Source organism: Tachypleus tridentatus, chromosome 13 (genome assembly GCF_004210375.1).
Source record: "Tachypleus tridentatus isolate NWPU-2018 chromosome 13, ASM421037v1, whole genome shotgun sequence".
Taxonomy (NCBI): Eukaryota; Metazoa; Arthropoda; class Merostomata; order Xiphosura; family Limulidae; genus Tachypleus; species Tachypleus tridentatus.
In genome coordinates this window covers 224,077,834-224,101,176 of record NC_134837.1, presented here as the reverse complement: position 1 = coordinate 224,101,176, position 23,343 = coordinate 224,077,834, and the positions used below count along the sequence as shown (strand labels likewise).

Here is a 23,343-nt window from a genome sequence, read left to right as displayed (position 1 = left end):
TTCACTGTACATGTTAAAAGTCAGAGCAAGATGTTAATAGGAAGTTTATGAAACAGTTCATTTTGAAAGTGAGCTAGTGTCAACTTTCATGTACACTTGTACTCAACACAATGTAATAATATGAAAGGTTTATAATTTTTACATTTTATTGTTATTAATAAGTCAATCAGATAAGTAAGTTTGATGTACATAACTCATTTAAAATGTATCAAAAATTGGGAAGAGACTTTTGTGGTTGGTTTTCAGGCATCGCTAATTTTAATACCTCGAATAAGTATGCCTAATAAAACAATGATAATTATAGAACGATGATGATTCTAGAAAACATGTTGAAAAACTTTTTGCTGCATGTTTAGTCTGTAGTGAGTTGATACTATCAAGGTCAGTAAAGGGGTTATGCAAGCTGTAGATGATGCATTAACAAGTGGAACCAGGAAGAAACTTTGACAGCTTGACACTGCTACAGTATGGGACAAAGTTACAAATGATTGATAACTAACAAGCTTAAAACTTCCTGAAATGGAAGCCAGCTGGCTTTTTGATCAAATATCGATAACAACAACAATGTAATTATATTTACAAGGAAAGAGGCTGGTGATTCACCATCTCTATTTGTGATCAATGGATTAGCAGATATGTTTTAGTTGTTAGCTGTTGTACAAGATCATAATAGAATTGACCAATTAAGTATTGGAAGAACATGCAGGTAGTTGTGCATACCATTTGGTAGATCATGAGAATACCAGGAAGAATTCAGATAAGACATTGTGTAACAGATGAAGAGCAGGGCTCTCTACCCAGAAGAAAAAACTGCCTCTACTTCTACATGATTCTTATTCATCATGTCTTTTACTGTAATGGAACATCAGACCGTTTCTTGTCTGAACTAAGTATTTTAATGTCATTAGTCCTAAGCATCAGTTATCATCTTAAGTATTACAGAATTAATAAATGTTTAGCAAAAGTGTTATTGAAATAGTCAAAGTTAATATCCTTAAGAAAATGTCTGTTGATTGCAACTATTAAGTATATAAAAAGTTAATTAGTATTATTGAAATCTTAGTCTGACTTCCTTGCTTTAACTGTAAAGCCTTAAGTTAGTGTCTGTGTGCTCCATTCACCTACTGCATCCTCACCTTAAAATAAATAAATTGTGTAACAATAGGCAGTATTAGTTGAAACTCCAACAGCTAAGCCAAACCAACTACTCAGTATGCCTAGTGTTACAGTCTGACAAATTTCTTTATCTTAGCAAAAACTGAAAAGATGGGAAGATAAAATTTTATATTTTTGCTTGTCAATGTGTGAAGTTTGCATTTCTAACTGGTTGTAAACCTGAACATCCTATTCCCAACCTCAGAAAATTCTTTAAAAAAGAAACAAGCTCAAATGCATGATATATGGATAAAGATTCAGAATTTTTAAAATGTTTCTTTGATGTTAAGAAAAAAACAAAACCTTAGATAATATTAAAAGTTGAGTTATTAAATACAATATGATGCCAGGTTTGTTGACATGCATTACAATTAAAATAGTAATAATCAAATACCCTAATTCCTATTAATTAATTATTTTTGCAACATTAATTGATTTAATTGTAATTTTGATTTGTCAGTACTCATAACACCCCTAATTTTTCAAAAGACAGACTTTTTTTCATCGAGACAAATATGGTAAAATGGTTAAGTAAATTAAAGTGTGAGAAAAAGTGGTGAGACATCACAGTAGGTTGCTAGAACAATCTAGAAGTCTTTTGATGAGTTTTCAAAGAACTGTTCCAGATTCAATTAATTTCAACTGTGTAAAACAACAAAATTAAAAATGTTAGATATAAAATGGTTAAAAAAAGATGTTTTTAAAAAAACAATGGCAATAGAAATTATAACATTTATTGAGAAAGGAAAATAAAGATATGATATGACCGTGATCTAATGAGGAAATTTTTTTAAGTAGATAGTATTAAATAAATAAAACAAACATAGTAAATAATCATAAGCATATAACAAGTATTAAAAAAAATTATGGGAAAAATAAGGAATGTACAACACACACTAGAAATAGAAAACAATATTTGCCAGACAGAGGTGTGATCAATGGTCAAAGATCACTGATTACATGATCTAGATTTATCCCACAAGGTTGAATGCTGTTGAAATGTGGCAATCTAAAAAGATTTGTTTTCAAACAAAATCTAACCCTTTCATATCTACCATTCTCACTTCCTGTTACATTACACAAGAGATTAATCACACCTGCAACTATCCTGTGATAGCTATTAATAACACTTTCAGGTTATCATGGTGGTCTACCAAGTTGCTACTCTGACTTTTCTCACTTCACTTTAATTAGACATTCCTAGTTCATCCATAATAAAAAAAAGTCCACTTTCTGAAAGCACTTGGGGGTAACAGTTTCATATTTTTGTCTATAGCAGATTGTTTTTAACCTACACATCATCTTAACATCATGAATCAATGACACTGATCAATTTTTCAGCTCTATTAACAGGTCAAACTTATCTTTGAGGATTATTTTTAATGTTCTTGCTTTACTGTAGTTCTTTCTCCAGTGACTCAAACTGAAATAACATACCATAAAGCAGAGGCATGTAAAATTTATCATCCAATATCTGAAACAAGTTTTAGTGTTCTACTTTACTCAAAAGACAAATTGTTTTTTGTTTTTTTACACTGTTCATTCTATTCCCAGGAACACACATTAGGTAGATTTCTAAAAAAAGCATGCATGTTCCTGAAAGTTCTGAATGGCACACAAACTTTTAAAAAATGTACACTTCTAATCCTCAAACCAAAACTACACACACAAATATACATATATATTTGTGTAATCAGTGATTTTTGACCATTGATCACACCTTTAATTCACAAACACTCAGTTAAAAACAAACTATTAACATGTTTAAACCAATGTCAAACCAAATATGAATAATAATAATAATAATAAAAACCATCAACAACTGTAATAATTTCCTACTGGCATGTAGGATATGTGTAAACACCTTAAGGTAGCACTGACCCTTAAACTGGGCAAATATACCTGTCAATTACACACTGTTAAAAACTTATTTTCCATATCATCTGGTAAGTTTTACACATTAACAATTGTTTGATGTGATTCCTTTACCTAGTTATTGTTTAACACGTATTCTACATTTCTTGTTTTTCTTACTTCTATTTATAGTTTAGATTCCTTTCTCTACACACTTTTTTTTCTGTGCTTTTGACAGCTATCTGTAGTTTTCTGCAAGTGATTCGACATGTTTTGTATTTGTGTTTATTTTGGGTCTCAAAACACTTTGCATAGTTGACCATTGGTTTACATGTTTTGTATATTGTTTGATATGTCTTATAAAACTAACTATAATTTGATGAGATTTCCATGTACAGCTGTCATATGATGTGGTTTCTATATAACTTGATACTTTTTTTTATCCTTTTCCTAGTTTCTTTACAGACTAACACTTTCATGTTTTCTATATGCTTTTTTGTTTGTTTTCAACAGCTATTTAATGTTTTCCATTTTTCTACTTGACTTGGTATGTTTTGTACTTGGGTCCATTTGATATTCACCAAAAAGTATTTTTTTAAATATTTACTAGAGCTAATTATCAATTTACGTGTTTTCTGTATTGTTTTGTGAGTTTTCAATAACATTTGGCTTGTTTTCTAAAATAAATTTTAAATGTCTTGTATATTGTTTGGTATGGTTTATACAAGCTGATGTGATTTCTGTATCTTGCTACAATTTATTTTTCTTACTGCTATTTATCATTTCACTTTCTTTCTCTACACACTAATATTTTTATTTTTTCTGTGCTCTTGTTTGTTTTTGACAGCTATCTAATGTTTTCCTTTTTTTTTTTAAAGTGGTATGGTATGTTTAAAACAATTTTTTTATGTTTTATATAAGAGTTTTAAAATAATAAATTACTATATCAATATCTCAGAATTCCACTATAATTTATCAAACTTAGTAGCTTAGGGTCTAAAAAATAAGATTTTTTAAGCTCACTAATGTCTTACCTTAGTGCTGGTAAGACTAATCTTGAAATCTAAGATGAAAGAAAAAAGTTTCCCACACAAATACTTCACAAAGACTGAAAAAACCTACTTGGGGTATATTCTGAGCTTTTGACTGGTTATCCAGACATTACTGAGCAAAGCAGGTGTAAGAAAGTATTTTCAAAAACAGAAGAGGTGGGTGGGGCAGCCTTGCCTAATTCAATAAATATCTTGAAAACAGAAAAGGTAGGAGTTTATCTTATATTCCAGCTTGTCAATATCTGTAATTTGGGTATCTAATTCATAAAAACTACAGACTTCATATTTGGACATCGCAAACACATAATTTGAGCCAATGCTGCACTCAATGTATCATATGACTTACAAAAATCAATATTTACGATTATTTTTTAATACTTACTTTTAAATTAATACATTAACTAATGTACAATACTAAACTTTGAATTATTTACAATTTGATGCCAAGCCATACATTCATCAAATATGTTAATAAAATTTTGAATGTGGGTCTATAAACAAGATGGCATAGCCTAGGACTTGTCTTAGTATGATTATGCATTGTAACATACCAACTCAGACTAGGCCTAACCAGCCTAATATTCAACATAAATGGTAGTAAAATGTGAGAACAACACATCCCTCACTGATCACATATCTAATGATTCCACTGCAGTAAGCCATAATGATGTAATTTATATTAATCATACTTATTACATCCTGAAAGATTTCTGAGACAGAAAGGTCCAATCTGGAATGATTCAGGGCCAACTGCATGATAATCAACAATATCACTAGTCGACAGACAACTCAGTAACAACCCATTTGTGGACAATATTATCAACTGTTTGGCAACATTGCAGCTATTTTTACTGTATAAATCATTATTGAGTCATTTTTAGATTTTGATATAAGACATCTATAATTCATTAATTTTCAATATTGTTTATATTCGTTTCTTACCAAGTTCATTTTTGGAGTATAAATCCAATACTTTGCAAACTTTTTTAATCTCTGTCAAATCATTGTATTTTGTGTTAATCTATTTAAAATGCAACAAATGACTCATATGTTGTAAACCTGATTTATGTACATGTAAACATTTGTGCATTCCCCTTAGTAAATGTTAATATTATAATAAATCCACATCATGACCCAACTGTTAACAGTCTGTTGTCCACAAGTTGATTTTTTGACTAGTTGTCTTTTGACAACTTGTCCATTCGACGACCTGTCTTTTGACATAATTTACTGCCGCCCAATCAGCTGTTGCTGAATTGTCCTGTTGCCCAAATGTTACCACATGTCTGGGACATATGGTTACCATTCTCAAAAAGAACGGAGGAACCACCAGTACTGTTTAGACTGTTAAGTAAAAACAAAAACCCAATTTTTAAAAATTATTTATTATTTAGTTGTAGAAGGGACAAAAGGAATTTTTGTGAGAAGCAGATTTTTCTAGAATTTTGTACTTTGGACAAAACGTTTTTCAGAAGTTATACTAATGAAGACCCTTCAACATCTAAACTAACTAATCAGTTGATGCTACCTTTTGTCATATACAATCTTACTCCATTTTTCAATCAGTTGTTAGTAATATATTTCAAAGCCTATAAACTTGACATGCCTCTTCTTTATTATTACTATTTTAAAGATAATTCACAAAAAAATTGTAGGTTACAGTTTGCCAACAAAATGTTCACAGTCAAAATTTATAAACTGTAGTTGCATTTTAAAACCAGTATTTATAATTTTGATGCTTATATTTTCTAATGATCAATCAGATAAGTCACAGGTATAATAAAGCACATTATACTATAAAAATGGATAGCCATAATACTTCAAAATGATGACACAGTGCTAAAGAAAGTAGAATATACATGAACAAAAATATTTTTTTCTTATATTATACTGCATTGGAAAACATACCTGATGAATTTATTTCTCAAAAACACATTACGTTTTTTGGATACATGTTTGCTAGCTGGCTTGAGTATATGATGATGAGCTTGGCATGTCCAATTCCTGTACGTAAAGGAATTTTTGTTCCAGTTCCATGTTGAACCTCCTGAAATATTATGAAGAGAATTTTCAAAATTCAAAGTAGTATCACTACATCTATTTATCTATAGTTTACCATATGTATATAATATGCAAATAGATACTTTAATACTTTACAGAAAACAGGCATCAGTTAGATGGGTGCATGTGTATATTGTAATATCTGTTTACAACTTCAAAGCATTTCTGGATAGGCTTATTATCAAACATTCTTTGACCCATGACCACAAGATGACTTACCTTGGTAGGGTTATGCATTGTAACATACCAACTAAGTCTTAGCTTCACAGCAACTGTTACCTAATTTTAATTTGTTCTACCTAACTGACCATAAAGTAGAGGAATTTAAGTTATTTCTTTCTACATATGAGATAACAAGTTTTACTGTTATACTTTACTCAATAAACAATTTTTTTTTACATTGTTCATTCAACTCCAAGAAACACACACTAGACAGATTTCTAAAAATCCACACCTGTTTCACATGTTCTTTTAACTTTACACAGTCAATTATTGTACATTTTAAATGAAGTTCTTACTTATTTTAGGAAATATAATTGTTTAAGTTTTTTCATAGTTTCTGTAAATGTTCGTTTTACTTTATTTTTGTTTATGAATTGTGAAAATGTGTGTGTAAAATTATATCCTTTTGAAAGCTACAACAGGTTTTTCTTTCTTTTTTTCTTTCTCAAAAAAGACAGACGCTTTAATATACAGTTTACAGATAGGGTTAATGTGCAACAAAGAAAACTATTACCATTCTGAGACAGTAATAAATGTACAATACTTGAAGATATCTCTGTTTTGTTTTTCATTTATATATACAAGTTTTATTGAGTTACAATATTTATAAACAGGAGCTTTTGTATTATATTTACCAAATCAAACTCATCATAATATGAGATAAGTTTAGTTACATTTACTGTTTAGTGAAGAAGATAAATGACTGCAGAACATTCTGATGACTAAAATCTTTATGAATAAGGTGTTTACATTTTTCATATTCAAACAATGTACACAAACAAATGATATAACTGGTCAATTATTTTTAACTGCAGTTGTAATAACTTTAAATAAAAATATTACACTTACCAGAGATGAGAGAAAATTAATAACAAAAATACATTTTACTATCAATTCCTTTAACTTACAGAAGATCACTATGGAACATAATGGTGACAACAGGGTGGTATTTAAATGACATTACTCAATTCATTTGGAAAGTATAAAATGTCCAAATTATCTTTAAGAAATGTATATGGCAAAAATATTTTCTTTTGATAAAAATATGTTCTTAACCAAAAAATACTAAAACCATGACAGAATAATGCAGCATTTGAAAAAGTTTAGAAATTAGTAAATCCCTGTTTTTCTTTTCTGTGTATGAGTAGGAGGAGTCTACTCACCAGTTAAAGAGACTGTTGATTTACCTACTAGCAACTACCTCTAAATTGTCAAGTTTTATATGTATATAACTGATTTTGATATTTACTCTCTCAACTATTTAGATCCAAACCTAGGTCTATATTCATATCTAGGCTCCTGTACTAAACTTTACACTTCAGTTAGGTGGTGGTAACTTGCCAATGTCAGAAAGCCATTAAACAAACGAGAAGGCCTCTTTAGTGAGGTAGTATATATGGGTAACAGCAATACTATTGTGACAGTACCAGACTGAAGTTAGCTGTGATAATATTGGGTATTTACATGCATTTAATGAAGAAAACAAAGAACCTCACAATAAATGGGTCATTAAAATCCTTTTTGCTGCACTCAAGATTCTGGATGATTGTACCAGGTAGCATTTCAAAAAGCTACTTTTACACTTTCATAAAAAGCCAACTCTTATTTTAAAAAATTAATTTTATTCATTTTAAAAAAACAACAAACAACAGTCTGAAACAGTTAAATTATGTCAGTATTTTAAATATCAAAATATTAATACTTGTACAGTTTGATGAATGAAATTTAAGTCCAATATAAATAAATGTAATTATCTAACTAATTAAAATTTCATCGAAATCGGATCTCTTCACTGGTCTGTCCACTCTTTTAAAATAAGTCCTGATCACATCCACTTGTTGCTAATTATACAAAACACTATAATGAAGATAAAATAGTCATAATAATCATGATAAAAAGCTTTGATTAGAATAATGGAGAATGTATAACAATTCCACCATAATAAAAATAATTGGTTCAATTTTTTAATTAATATAAACCAACATAATTCAACTGTTTTATTACACAATAGTAAAAATTAATACTGGAAAAAAAAGGTTTGGAAAGTCTATAGAGACTTATGTAACCATGATAGTCCCACTTATTTTATCCATGAAAAATCTGCATCTGTGATAGGACATATGCTTTCAGAACTAACTGTAGATTAATGACATTACTTATGCAAGTTGTAGGAATTTCTGAAGCTTATTTATGTTTTCTTATGCTATATCTCTAAAAATGAGTCAACACCATTACAGTTAGTATATTTTAAACCATGTACAGATGTACAGTTTTGAACTCTGGGTTCATTAACATATTTTAAGACAATGACTAAAGTCTGTCAGTGTTCTCTAAATACTGTTACCAATTATTAAGTAACATCATTCACTAAAGAAATTCCTCAAACTATAACTGAAAATACAAGTTTTTGAAATTGTCATAAAATTAATTTAAATAAAAATATGACCAAACCTGACAGGTTGTTTACATGAAAGGTTACACACATGAAACTATTCATCCTATTAGATTTACAAATCAGCTAAACGTTAGAAATTAAGTAGAAGTCAAACATATATTAGAAAGTTACACATCAGAACAACTTGTAAATCTCTTCTCTTCAACCCAACAAAAATACCACTGATGCTACTAAAACAAGACAAATAAATTTACCAATTCAATTATTTTCATTATGATGAGGATGGGCTAAAATTTCCCTCCCATCTATAAGTCACAAAGAGAAACACTTGCAGTCTTAATCCATACATAAGATATTACCCTAAACAACAGAGTAGATATATATCTAATATGTTAACAGAAACAGAATATTTTTCAGTTTCATCTGGAATATCACTAGTAATGTGTCTGCTTGTTATAAGTTCTATTGAGAGTTTTCCTTATTGTTACAACTAACAATTTCTACAACACTAAAATGGCTTGAATGCAAAATAGTGGACTTCATCAACCCTTTCTACACATTTGCACATGTTAAGTATTTGCATGTGTATCTTCACAAAATTTGGTAGATTTTTAGTAAAGATTACAATTTTTCATACACAAAATAATTAGATTTTTTAATTGATATATTTTTATTAAAAATCTGTTTGTGAAATTGAGAGACTATTTTGTTACTACCCTGAGTGCAAAGTAATTTCATGTTATGATTAAAAAAAGCTATTCTTAATTCCAAAGTTCTCAAATATTATTTGTATAATCTATAAAACCTTCTAAACACATTTCAAATGTTTGTTTTCAACAACTTTATATTTTATATATCCTAACTATGTGAAGTCTGTCAATTTACCAACCTCATAACCATCATAAAAAAATAGGAAGTAATTATAAATTATGCTTTTTTCATGTTAAATTAATACACATAACTGAGAATACAAATGTTTAGTCTAGGTAGCTTAATTCTCATAATGCTACATATTTACATATATATGTAATTTTTTTTTTATTATATTGACCTTCTAGTCATGTCTAATATTACATAACTCACACTGACACAGTACACATGTATTCATGTTACATATCCAGTAACATAAAACGACCTTTAAGCCTTCCCTCTCTTGGCTGTATTTTATAATATACAGTCACATTTTTATTATTATACATTATATATGTATATAGATCATTATTATTTGGAAATAAATTGATTTTTTTAAAACACATAATAATATATAAAGAAATAAAGCAAACAATTATCTTTTCTAGCAATGGCTTCTGAACTCAGTTACTGCTTGACATAGGTTACTAGGCCTTTTTTTTTTTGATATCCCAAACAAACTTTTGGGTTTTACACATACAGTTGAATAATAAAAAATTCATAAATAATGGTGCTGATACCACAGAATTCCATCATAATTTATTAAGCTTAGTAACTACGATGTATTTAGGTATAAAAAAATTGACACTTTGAGCAGACTGAAGACACTTTATACTTTTTTGAACTCTTGGTTCGAAATAACATGGTAGCCTTTTCACAGCATTAAAAATAGCTGAGAAATCCCATGAAGGGACATTCTAAGCCGTCAATTGGTTATTCACATTTCATATACTGAAGTGCATATAAAGGACCATTTTCAAAAATAGAAAGAGGTGAATGGGACCACTGTTTGATTCAGTACTTAAGCCATATCTTAGCAAAATAAAAAGGTATGAGATTTTTATTTCATATTCTATCTTGTCAATATTAGCAATTTGAGTTCCTAATTTGTATAAACGTATAGACTTAGTACTTTGACATTACAAACACCTAATTTTAAAGTGCTACATTCAACATACCACATGACTTAATAAAATATATATTTAGACATGTTTTTTTCAATATTTACTTTTAAGTTAAATTAACAAATATACGATATTAATGTTTGAATTATAATCTACAATTTCATTCCATACTTACTGACATAAATTCATAAAATAGTAGTTCAATAAAAATATTTAATGCAAGTCAACAAATGTGATGACATGGACTTTTACCCTTGACCTGTCATGAAAGGGTTAAATCAAAATTCTGGTTTGACTCTAGGCCACTTACACTAGAAACTAATCCACTATCTTTTTAGATCAAATCAGCTAAAAAAAATGATACAATATTCAATATCTTACAAACTTGTCATATTCCACAGTTTTTTATACAGGCTTATCACTGCACCTTTTTTATCTGAAGATTATGAAACTCAATTAAAAACAATAAACAACAAAACAATAAAGTTAATCAACACACTGTTTAAAAAATTAAAATCTATATACCTGTATACTGCACCAAATGTTAAAAAAACCAATAATAAATGGTTTAAGATATGCTACATTCACAAATTAAATAACTAAATAATTAAAGAAATCTACACATCTGTCTTCTACTGTACAAACAACTCTACGTAAAATGTTATTCAACAACAAAGAGAAAATCTACAATACAACAACAGAGGTGTTAACCAATTAACATATTAAGACTACAACAGTGTTTCATAAAAACAAGGATTAAATGATATTTTAGGATCTGTAAATTAAGAAAAATGTAATCAATCTTTGCACCCACCTTATTGAATCAAAATACCAATTTGATCCAGAAAAAAACAAACAAAAAAAAAACAGCAAAATATTACATATCTGTGAAAAAGGTAAGAATTAAATAGCCTGGAAATTTTAGAAGATTAAAAACAAGTCTCACAAAAAGTTCTAAAGTTTTAATTTTCCTACACTGAACATTCATTTCCTTTAGGTACTCACCTTTTCTCACATAAATAGCTATTATTGTTCAATACTGCCCTCTAATATGTTAATTTTTTTATTACATGCCATAAGCCTTAAGCTCCCCCATACCCCAAATTAATGATTCAACTGCATCTCACATGAAAATCTTCATGTGACAACCCTTCACCAACAGGAGCGCAACACATCCTCCTGATGCATGTGATCCCTTTATTCAATTCTATCAAACTATCTCTTCTGAGTTTTGATGGAAAATAGAAGCACCACTTTTCTGTGGGGAATAAGGGTGGGAAGAGGCAAGTTCCTGTTTGAAATATATTTTTAGTATAGCAAAATTATAACTTTCAATTTGGTACATTACCTTCTCTCACACTGAATAGGTGGAGGAACCAGTGTGAGGGAAAAAAAAAAGATCCCAAAGGATACCCTTAAAGAGTAGATCCTCACAGCAAACGATTACATGTAGGAAGCTGCACCACTTCTGTACAAGGTATACTATCCCTTAAATGTGAAAAAAGGTGTTGTAGACATAGGCAGAACTTGGGAGGAGCAAGTCCAAAAGGGGGGAGAACAATGATTAGACAGGGATCTGAACCACACTATATTGGAATCCCAATTCCATAGAGTACATCAATGTGGGTGAGAGTAAAAGGATGTATTTCTAGATGTAAAGCAACTTGGGTGCAACAGACCATACAAGGCAAATCAACAATGCCCAAAACCTCGCCACCAGAACTGACATCCACATGGGAGTAGCATGAGGATCATACTGTCAGTAAATCATCTAAAATCCAACACCCATCCACCAGGAAGAGATAATCAGTTGGGGCAGGAAAGAGGATCATACCAATGGTACGTCAACTACAATCCAAAACCATGCTATATGGTGGGGGTAGGAGAAAGGATCATATATGAATGGGCATATGAGAGCAATAAACAGTACAGTAAAAATGTGTATGTAACTTAAACCATCTCCAGTGCTACAACATCCTTGGCATAAGAAAATCAAGGACGGATAGCATAAAAGGAAGAACCATATTAACCCTATCACCATGGGTGTTCATTGTTGCATGACACAGTTTTAGTGTCCTACATTCAAAATTTTATTAAACTACTTTTTGTTTACGTTATAAGAATTAGTACAGCATAAAATCTTAACTAATACCTATATGGCAATATTTAAATAAATCCTGTATTTCCACTAGTGTAACACATTCCTCTAAGTATCTTTTCAAATTATATCCAACATCCCTCCAGTAACTATGCAATTAATTATACATTACTCAATTTAAAATCATCTTTGCTTAGACAAACTGTAATTTTCATAGCCTTCAATTTTGTTTGGTGACAGATATATCAAATAAATCAAGACTCATCCTGCCGCATCCTATCTTTAAAAATTTGTTAATAGTTTCTCTTATGTTTAATTCTACATTACCTGTAACAAATATAAAGTCAAGGTTTTCACCTATCAAGTAACATATATTACATTGTGTTCTGAAGATATAACTGTCAACTGAGGGTAAGGGGTGAAAAATCAATCCAAAACAAAAAAGACAGATCGAGCTGAAGCAGCTGAGAAAACCAGATCTGTGTTGGCCATGGGCAAAGAGACAATTAAGCAACTGAAAAAAAAAATCCTAATTAAAAGTGGAAGTCAAATGAACTTGGTACAAGGCTGTTCCAGTGATTCGTGATGACGAAAAACCAACTTGAAGTAAAAATGAATCTCCAGATGGCTGGTATGGGTATTAAAACTTTTTCTACAATAGATAACAACAAAAAAGCCAAAGATGGTAACTGCCCCAACATGGAGGTAAGGAGGAGGAAGGTTCCCCACAAAAATCTTAAAGAAATACACAGAACATGTAAGGAAGGTGTTCAACAGCTACTATATCATTAAGAGGCATTATTGGAAAATGAAAGATGGAAAATTTGGCTAGGGAGAAAGCGATAAAATTAACAGATTCTGTCACCCATGCAGGAAACAGATATCCAACATGCAAAAAAAGAAGAAAACAAAAAAGCAATCTGGCTGATGGTAAGTTAAGGCAAAATGAACCAAAGCCCACAAAGAATGAAGCATGTCAGCACCATCTCTTAAAACCCAACATAAATTAAATGTCTGGAAAAGGAGAGGAAAAACAACAAAATAAACAACAGTGAAATGAGTATAAAAAGGACTGAGAGGTAGGTCTAGTAGACTCTGCAGCAGAGGACTGGGAAGGCCAATACTTAATCAGGTGGAAGAATATTGTCAAAATCAACCTGAACAAGTAAGCAACAGTGGGAGAAGGCTGGGCAGTGAAATTAATTGTAAGTATAAAATATAGAGTTAAGGAAATGAAGAAATTATTATACTGTAATATTAAGTATGTGTATACTGATAACAAAAATTTAGTAGAGTAGTACTGAGTACCACTTCCTGAATTCTACATAATTGTTTTGGAAGTGAAAACATCTCCAAATTAGGAACTTAATCTTCAATTAAAAAAAAAAAATGTGAAGAGCAATAAAGGTAAGTTATTGTGTAAAATAGGTAGAGTAGAAAGAATTAGAAAATATTTTCACTTCCTGTGATATTTTAAAAAGGGAGGAGAGAAAGTAAAAATTAAAAATAAAATCTTGACACTAGTACTGCCAAACGAGAATTGATAGTTCAGTAGAATTGAATAGGAGGAGTTCCATGTGTGAGGAAAATGCATTGCACTCCCACACGTGGAGAGTTGTTGCATGATGATTTGAATGTGTGACAGTTGAACTTTGCTGATTTTGAGGTACATGGGTGCTCAAGGCTTGTGGCATGTAAAAAAACATTTGCATAAACTAATAGCTTGATTCAAGATGCTCACAAAGAAAACAAACAAAACAAAACAAAACAAAACAAAACAAAACAAATGTTTACCAGTAAGATGCAACTTGTTCTTCTTACTCCTTACAGCTGGCTTGTAGTCACATTTGCTTTTCTCTACAGGTGCCAACATTTTCCTATTCTGAAAGCTTGTCTTCCCTTGCTGGACTTTCTTATTTATCACTTTGTACTTTGACTTCACAATTTTAATTAATGGTGTTCTAACCAGTTTTGTTGTTTTATCTGATAACTTGTATCTTCTTATCAATCTTGTTTGTGTAACACGTTCTCTAGAAGTATTTAGTTGTACTACAGATGCTCTGTTAGTGACTGGTTGTTTAACAAATGTTCTTGAAGCTTTAAACTGCTTAGCTCTTTTTCTATTCAATGAACTAAGCAAATTGGGGTAGTACTCCTGTTTCGTATCCTTATGGAATTTTTCATTAAGGAAATGGTTTTCCTTAGAAGAAACAGCCGTTTGCAACAAATTTGAAAAACATCTCAAGTCCTTTGGATCATCATAACTTGACTTATCTTTTACAAGCATAGTATTTTTCAACTGAGTTTTAATACTATTTGTTTTCTTACAAACAGATTTAGTCATAATAGTAGATGGAGCTTTACCAGATTTTGATAAAGCAGTACTTCTTCTATGACATTTGGTGATATCTTTAACATCTGTTAAACAACTATCTTTCCTAAATGTTAATGTTTTCATCACAGGTACAGATGTATTTCTATTATAATCATTAATAACTGAAGCTAGATGATGTTTTCTCTGCAACATTGGACTTCTTATCATGAAAGATGGTTCAGCTTGGCTTTTAGCTTCTTGATATTCTTTTTTGACAACATAAGCTGATGATAAAACTGAATTACTATTTATCAAAGACATTTTGGATGCTTTCTCAGCAACAGAAGTGCTGTTGTTAGATACCAAGAGAGAAGGTACAGTTGACTGTTCTTTTACTTTTGTTTCAGATGCAAGTTTATGTCTTTGTATAGTAATAGGTGCTAATGATGCAACCGAAGAAGATGGTGGCCTAACCAATTTAAATCTACTTTTGGCAATAATTTCAGATGACCTTAAAGACCTGTTACAGGATGTTCCATGATCAGCTTTCAGATTCACAGTTCTATAAGGATAAGGAAGATACCGATGTTCTTTTTTGTGGTAATATGAAGAGAGATTTGAGTTTAATTTTCTATGGATACACTTACTATTACCAGGTATTATCCAATTTTTAACTCTTTGTTCATTACAGCGCACATCAGTGGAAGGATTGCATGGCATCGTAGATGACTTGGTATGATTTTGTATCAAACCTAAAGAAAAATAATCAATGAATAAACGCATTCATAAAATGTTAGTGTTTTCATTACATGATAAAATGAGAGCACATTAAGAAATACACCAGCATGTAAATATATCTATGCCAAAACTACAATTCTGGGTTTTTTCTTAATTTTTATTACTTTAGATTTGTTTGATAACAACTAATACAGAGTATGTGAAATTACAACAATCTATTACAAATTTACTTCACTAGTCTATATGTTAGTGCTAGTTTGTTCATGACTACCCTCCACAAAGCACAAATGCATAAAAATTAAGTTTATTAGTTGTTTTCAAAAAAATACTTATGATGTCCATTATTTATGTCCTTTAGTTAATATTTGTGAAAGACTGTAATTGTTAGCATTTAATGGTAATTATCAAGTAAATCAGTTTTAAGGGTTCTTGATGGAACAAGTAGCCTTGTGTAATCTGTTAGGTTCTTAACTTTTTGCAACAGGTCAGGGTTCAAAGGCTATGTCATCATATTTGTTGACTTGCATTCAAAACTTTATTGAACCACTATTTTATGAATTTGTCACTAAGTTTAGAATCAAATTGTAGATTATAATTCAAATGTTAATATGAGTTAATTTCTTAATTTAAAAATAAATATTAAATAAATACACCTATATATAGATTTTAGTAAGTCACATGGTATGTTGAATGCAGCACCATTTAGAATAAGATGATTGTGATGTCAAAATACTAAGCCTAGAGTGTCTTTAATCTGCTCGAAGTTTAATATTTTTTAAAATCTAAATAAGTCTTAGTTGCTAAGCTTGATAAATTATAGCAGAATTCTATGGTATTAGTGTAGTTATTTATGATTTTTTGGTTACTGAACTGATATGTAAAATGTTAAATATTTTGTTTGATATCCTCCACGTGCCAAATTTTAAAAGGCTTAGCAACCTACATCCAGCAACAACTGAGTGCAAAGGTCATAGGGAGAAGTGATAATTGCTTGCTTTACTTCTTGATTTATTGTTCTATATTTTAAGAAAAACAAGCTTAATAATTTCTTTCTAAATAGTAGTAATCTATATACATATATAACGTATAATAACTGAAATGTGACTGTATACTACAAAATATTAATCCATTAAAACACACTCAAGTCAGGGAAGACTAAAGGTCAAAATTATAATACAAGTTATACTATGTTAGCTGGGCAAGATTGGGAGGTCAGTATTATAATGCAAGTTACAAAATAATAAATATACATATTTAAATATGTAGCATTATGAGACTTAAGCTACTTAGACTAAACATTTGTTATACGTATGTAGTCATTCTAGCATGAAAAAAGGAAAATTTATATTTCCTAATTCTTTTATGATGGTTATTACATTGGTTAAGTGACAGACTCCACACATTAAGAGTATATAAAATAACAAAATATAAAGTATTAATAAAAACAAAAGTTTGAGATGTATTCAGGTTTTAGAGATTATGCAAATAGTATTTGAAATTTTTGGGACAAAGAATAGTTTTTTAATCATAATATAAAATCATTTAGCCTTCAGATTAGTAACAAACAAGTCTATTTTCACAAATCTTTAGTAAAAATATTTTCTTAAAATTTTCATTTATTGTTCACAAAATACTCGTAATCTTTACTAAAATTATACCAAATTTTGTGAAGATACACATGTTGTATGAAGAGTTAGTGTAAATTGTTAACATATGTAAATATGTAGATGAACTTGTGTATATTATACCAAGTCCATAGCAAAAGGGTTAAGTAAAGCAGTGTTCCTTCTGTCACCACCAAATTTTTCATTTAAAAACATTAATTTACACCAATGGTGCACAAACTTTTGAGTCAGGGGCTACAAAAAAGAAGATTAAAATCATCCCACAGTTGTTTCACACAAGATAAACATCACATTTAAGAACACAAATAATTATTACATCAGAGAGTTTGCACATTATTCTAAGAAATGTTATGATACATCAACTGTCACAAAGTCAGTGCAATGGTTGGTGCTGCATGTCATCTATGAGATTAGAAATGTCCGGCTTGATGTTTGATGTTGAAAGACACAAGACTGCTTCCAGATGATCATCAGTCAGCTGATTGCAAGTGTTGTTTTTGTTCAGTTTCATATGTGAGAAAGCCTGTTTGCAGCAGTATGTGCTGCCTAAAATGCTGGTGTGGAAAAGTGTGTCCTTTTCAGATTAGCAAATGTATCAGGCAACATTTTGTAGAAGTCAAGCAAACTGTTTTCTCAGTAAATAGCACGCAGTTCATCAGATGCCTGGAGATCAGTAAGTTTGAGCTGATATTCTGCTGACAAGTCATCCACTGACACACTGAACAGATCAGCAAAAAGTTTCATTAACAATTTGCATTGGTCAAAGTCATGAAACTGTGAGCTGATGGATTGAATCAAGGAATCTAACTTCCCAACATAAACTTGTGTGTCAATGTCCTGATTCTTCTGTAGCTGTGACTGAAAAGTGGGAAAGTGCACAAAGTTGCCTGATGCTGCTTGCTGCTGGACCAACTGCAACTTTGTCCTGAAAGCTGAGATGTGATTTGCAAGCTGATAGACAAGCTGATTTTTGCCTTGCAACTTAAAATTCAGATAATTCAAATGTTGTGTCATGTCTACCAGAAAGGTCAAATCAGCTTGCCATGCTGGATCAGTGATGGAAATCACTTCTGTGTCTTTGTTCTTGCTTCTGAGGAATTCTATCACCTCATCAATCAGCTTCCAGAATCTTCTGAGCACCTTCCCTCGACTCAACCAACGTACTTCACAGTGATACACAAGGTCACCATAATCTGAATCAATTTCTTCAAGAAGCCTACGAAACTGACGGTGATTGAACCCTTGTGATTTGATGAAATTAATGGTTTTTGTCACTAATGCCATCAGTGCCTGAAAACCAAGTTCTTTACTGCACAGGTTCTGTTGGTGAATAATACAGTGCAACTTCACCAACCACCTGTTCTGCTTTCTTCGATGCTTCATCAACAGTGCTACCAGCTTGCTACTTTCTCTGGTCATGGCTGGTGCTCCACCAATTGTCACACTTACCAGTTTCGTGAAATCCAATGAAATACCACTACACAGTCATACTGTCTCCTCAAATAGAGCAGACCCAGTTGTCTGACCTTTCATGGAACCCATGCTGATTAGTTCCTCTGTGATATCAAATGATATCATGAACAAAAACTAGTAACTGTGCTGTTGAACTGATGTCAGTCAACTCATCTGCTGCCAAAGAAAAGTAGACAAAGTTGGCTGCTTTATTTGTAAGCTGCCTTGTTACATCTGCTGAGAGGTGTGAAATTCTTCATTGAACTGTCATACGATTCAAAGCCACCATCTGTAGCTTGCGAACTGCTTCCGGACACAAGTTTTTCGATGCAGTAATCATACATTGCTTGACAAAATTGCCATCAGTGAACAGTTGGCCAGATTTCGCTATCACCTGCTGCACCAAAATCTGCTGACTGCTTTGAGAAAACGTTCTGCTGGTGATTCAGTGACCACTGCAGAGATTCAATTCAAGCTGTTCATTCATCACCAACAAAGTTGTGGAAATCTTTATGCTTTGACTCATAATGACACTTTATATTGGATACCTTCGCCACTGCTACTGTTAAATGAGACAGCAGACAAATCACGTTCTTCTGTTGTTGAACAAACAGTAATGTGCAGCCCAATCATCATGAAACTGCCGGTTTTCGTCGTCAGCTTTTCTTTTATGATTAGCTGCCATTTTTGTTACAAAATAGTATCAAAATAGGGCTTATAAGTAAATCTTAAAGAACAATTGGAAGGCGAGATTACGCCAATGATTAAATGCCTATGCATTAACGAGATTTGCTTATTAAATTTTCTTTATTGCTCGACACAAATATGGAGCATCCAGTATCTAATTTAATGCATATTATTCTACAGTGCTTAATCTTTGCACAGGCATGAACTCTAAGCGCACAAACTCTCTATGTTTGACTTTCCGTTGGACATCGCGGGCCACTCGGTGACTCATCATGGGCCGTACTTTGTGCACCACTGATTTACACTATATATCAAATATACTGTTGGTGTGAACCTTCTTTGGTGTCACTATGACAAAAAAACTATACACTGGTTAGATGAAATGAAGAAGTATCACTGGCTACTATGCAGAAAATTGTTTAATTTTGAAGTTTAAGTTCAAGAGAGGTCCAGTTCAATCTAAACTTTGAACAGTGTGTACTGTTGGGTAACCCTGTAGAGTTAAGTGGATCTCCCTTGAACTTAGTCATGAAAATTAAAACAGTTTTCAAAACATTAAGTTTATTTATTATATTTGCTATCTTGCAGCAATATTATGTGAAGAACTCAATAGTGGCCAATAACATTTCACCTATCTAGTGTCTAAGTTTTTCACATAGTGACTACAAAGCTTGTTCACACCAACAGTAAGTTTGACACTTTCCACAAGCCTAGCTTCTCTTCCCAAAAGTACACACTGATCACAATGTAGATTGAACTGGACCTCCTTTGGAATAACAAGTTTACTTATTATATCTGCTATTTTGCAGCTATATAATGTGAAGAACTGAATAGTGGCTAAAGACACATTTTCTTCACTATGTTTATTACTTGTTAACACTACATATTTCTTCGCAACCAGTGCAAGAAATGAATTCAATATCTTGGACTTCTGGTATTAAATGCTTAAGAACACAGTGAATGGATCATTTAGGATAACCTTCATATCATGTAGCATGTTTAGCTACATACAACTGCAGTACATCTGTAACTACATGCTGGTATATTGAGCAAGATAACATTTTGCAAGTCCCACACATTCTAAATATTATCAAACAGATAAAACAGGAGGATTGAAATTTTAGCTTTAACTATACTACAGACACTTTTATACTATTTATAATGATTTATTACTACAAGGCCAAAAATGGAAGTGCTTCTAGTAACCTGGCTGGCCTAATTTTTTAGAAAGAATCAAAAGTTATTTACTCTTCCTAAAAAAAAATACTTCAGTGAAGTGACTGAAAATATTATACAGAATTATAGACAAAATGAATTAACTGAGTCTACTTGTCAAATAAAATCATAAAGAAATGAAAAAGCTGTCAATCTAATGAATCTACTTTTATTGATAGAGAATATTGATATTCATGTAGTGCATGACATAAAATTATATTAACTTAACGAAAAGCTATCAGGAAGATTACATTTCCTCATAAATTGTTCTTTCTTTAATCCATGCAATATGTTCACATCCTTTGGTCATTTCTAAAGGAATACAGAATTGTTTAGGAATTCCCTAAACAAAGTTAACTTCCTCAGGAATGTGGGAATGTAATATTTTGATCTCTGTGTACATTATACAATACTGACTACAAATGTTGTATTAATGAACTAAATTTAGTCTTAACACAAAAGTAAGAGAAAACTCTGTAACCAATGAAAGTAAACAATTTCTTAAATCCATTTGTATTTCCAGTAATACCCCTACTTTCACATTTATAGCTATTACTTGACTGCCAGGGTTTCTTCCTTTGCCCATCTAAGAACCAGCCAATGTTTTTCTTCCTTAGTCCAATGTTTTATATACTGTTCAATTGTCACTGACAATATTTATCTTGGTACTGTATATAAGTATCTCATTAACACAATGCTATCACTTTTTTGAGACTGACTCAACCGGCAGTCTAACATTGGCCCTTAGTAGGGAGGAAGGGTGGAAAAGTGTGAAAGGGGATGAGTATTATACAAAATACATTTTAAATTTAAGAAAATGTTAACTTCCAAAACATACATACATCTGCTGTCACTTAGAGCAAAAATTCCCACATTTCTCAGGTACGTGGTCCAGTGAGGGCATTATCCATACAGAAAGCACCTGCATAGATCAGGGGTATGTCAAAAGAAGATTGGTTCCTAGTGGGAGAACAGCATTACATCTTGAACAGGTATGTTCTTCACCTAAAATGTAATTCCCGTATTGTGGGTAGAACTTATGATTTATCATCATGGGCCAAGCTCCAACCACTGATTGGGGTTACAATTATGGGGCTATAGACCCTATATTCCACATTGCTTGCTAGGGTAACTGGACACATGCATTCATGATTGGATCCCGACCTGTAGTCACGTAGTGACTATTTCCATGCCATAATAATCATAACAAGAAAATAGTCAACACCGGAGTGGACAAAACTTCTCCTCAACCTGAATAAGTCTTACAGGCAACACTCCAGGCTTGGAATGACAGAATTTTGCATTCCTAACTCAACCTGAGGAAAGAGAACTTAAGATTTTAATTATGGATAAATGGAACAAATTTTTGATTTAACAAATGTGCCTAATTATTATTAAAGCATAATGGATAATTTTGAATACAAATATCATTATGAAGATAAAATTTGTTATTGATAAGAAAGCAGTAGTAAAATATGTATACAACATTCAAGATATAGACAATAACATATGATACTCTAATGGTTATATATGTCCAGAATTAAAGTTTATGAAACAAAATGATCCCTCAATTGGAACACATAACGTAGCACTTGTCAATACAGGACATTTTTATAAGAAATGAAGAAATCAAATTTCCGTGTCCAGGGCTCAAAATTAGAGGGGAAGCTTGAGAGCCAGTGGCACTCAAAAAGGTCAAGAGGCTCATAAAAAGTGTCTGCTAGGTAGCCCGTACAACTCCTTAAAATCAAATGAGCCATTAAAAGTTTGAATTAACATCTAAGTGTTTCTTAACTGTGTGGAAAAACTACCTAACTGCATGTACATTTTTTTTTTTAAATATATAAATGTATGCATGTTAAGTCAAACACTTTTGAATCCAACTTTGCAGACTGCACTAGCCAAAAGCAAAATACACACATACCACATTATATATATATGATATTACTGTTTATCTGATCATGCCACAATCAGAAACTACTGATTGTTGGTTATTATAGTGCACAATCAGCCAAATTCTAATTACATCATCGTATTGACAGTTTAACTTTACAATTTGTAACAACTACAAAGAATGTACTTTTAAAGTTTCATTAAATCTGAAATGATTGAAGTTATCAATAAATGTGCATTGAAAAAAAGAAGAAAAGAAACATGACAAATAAAAGTTAGGAATAACCTTTTGGCTAGCACATGTTCAACACAATGTTGTTTGTGTGGCCATCATGAAAAACAAATTTTTTGAGATTCACTGCCTATATTCATCATTCACTTCAGATATAAGTTTGAAGACTTTTTCTATCACTCTAAGCATTTTGAGCTAAAACACTTTCTAAACCAAATCAAGTATTCCAATGAAAGAACAAATAACTTGACAGCATTTGAAACTGGTTTCTGAAAGGCTTTTGCTTTTAAGTTAGCATTATTAAAAAGTGCTTCTATTTGTATCTTTAATGTGTATGTAATGATCAAATATACAATCTTAAAAAAAGAAATGATTGTTTTTTTGCATTTTTTTTTAAATTCCACACAAAGCTGCATGAGAGCTATCTGCACTAACCATCTCTAAAACTAGAGGGAAGGCAGTTAGTCATCACCACCCACTGCCAACTTTTAGGCTACTCTTTTAGTAATGAATAGTGGGAATGACTGCCACATTAT

General features: G+C 31.3%; 1 protein-coding gene across 12 annotated transcripts in view; it reads right to left on the bottom strand.

Moving 5' to 3' along the window:
- LOC143240860 (uncharacterized) overlaps positions 1 to 23,343 on the bottom strand; it is a 71,812-nt gene that overhangs the window by 36,594 nt on the left and 11,875 nt on the right. For 9 of the 12 annotated variants that reach the window (XM_076484051.1, XM_076484049.1, XM_076484060.1 and 6 more), the window contains 2 exons: positions 14,446 to 15,717; positions 5,970 to 6,108 (listed from right to left, as the gene is read on the bottom strand). In XM_076484051.1, the coding sequence (XP_076340166.1) occupies positions 5,970 to 6,108; positions 14,446 to 15,717 (1,411 nt within the window). Of the gene's footprint in view, positions 1 to 5,969; positions 6,109 to 14,445; positions 15,718 to 21,524; positions 21,999 to 23,343 lie in introns of all 12 variants that reach the window. The other 3 variants (XM_076484058.1, XM_076484053.1, XM_076484062.1) reach the window with 2 other exon arrangements.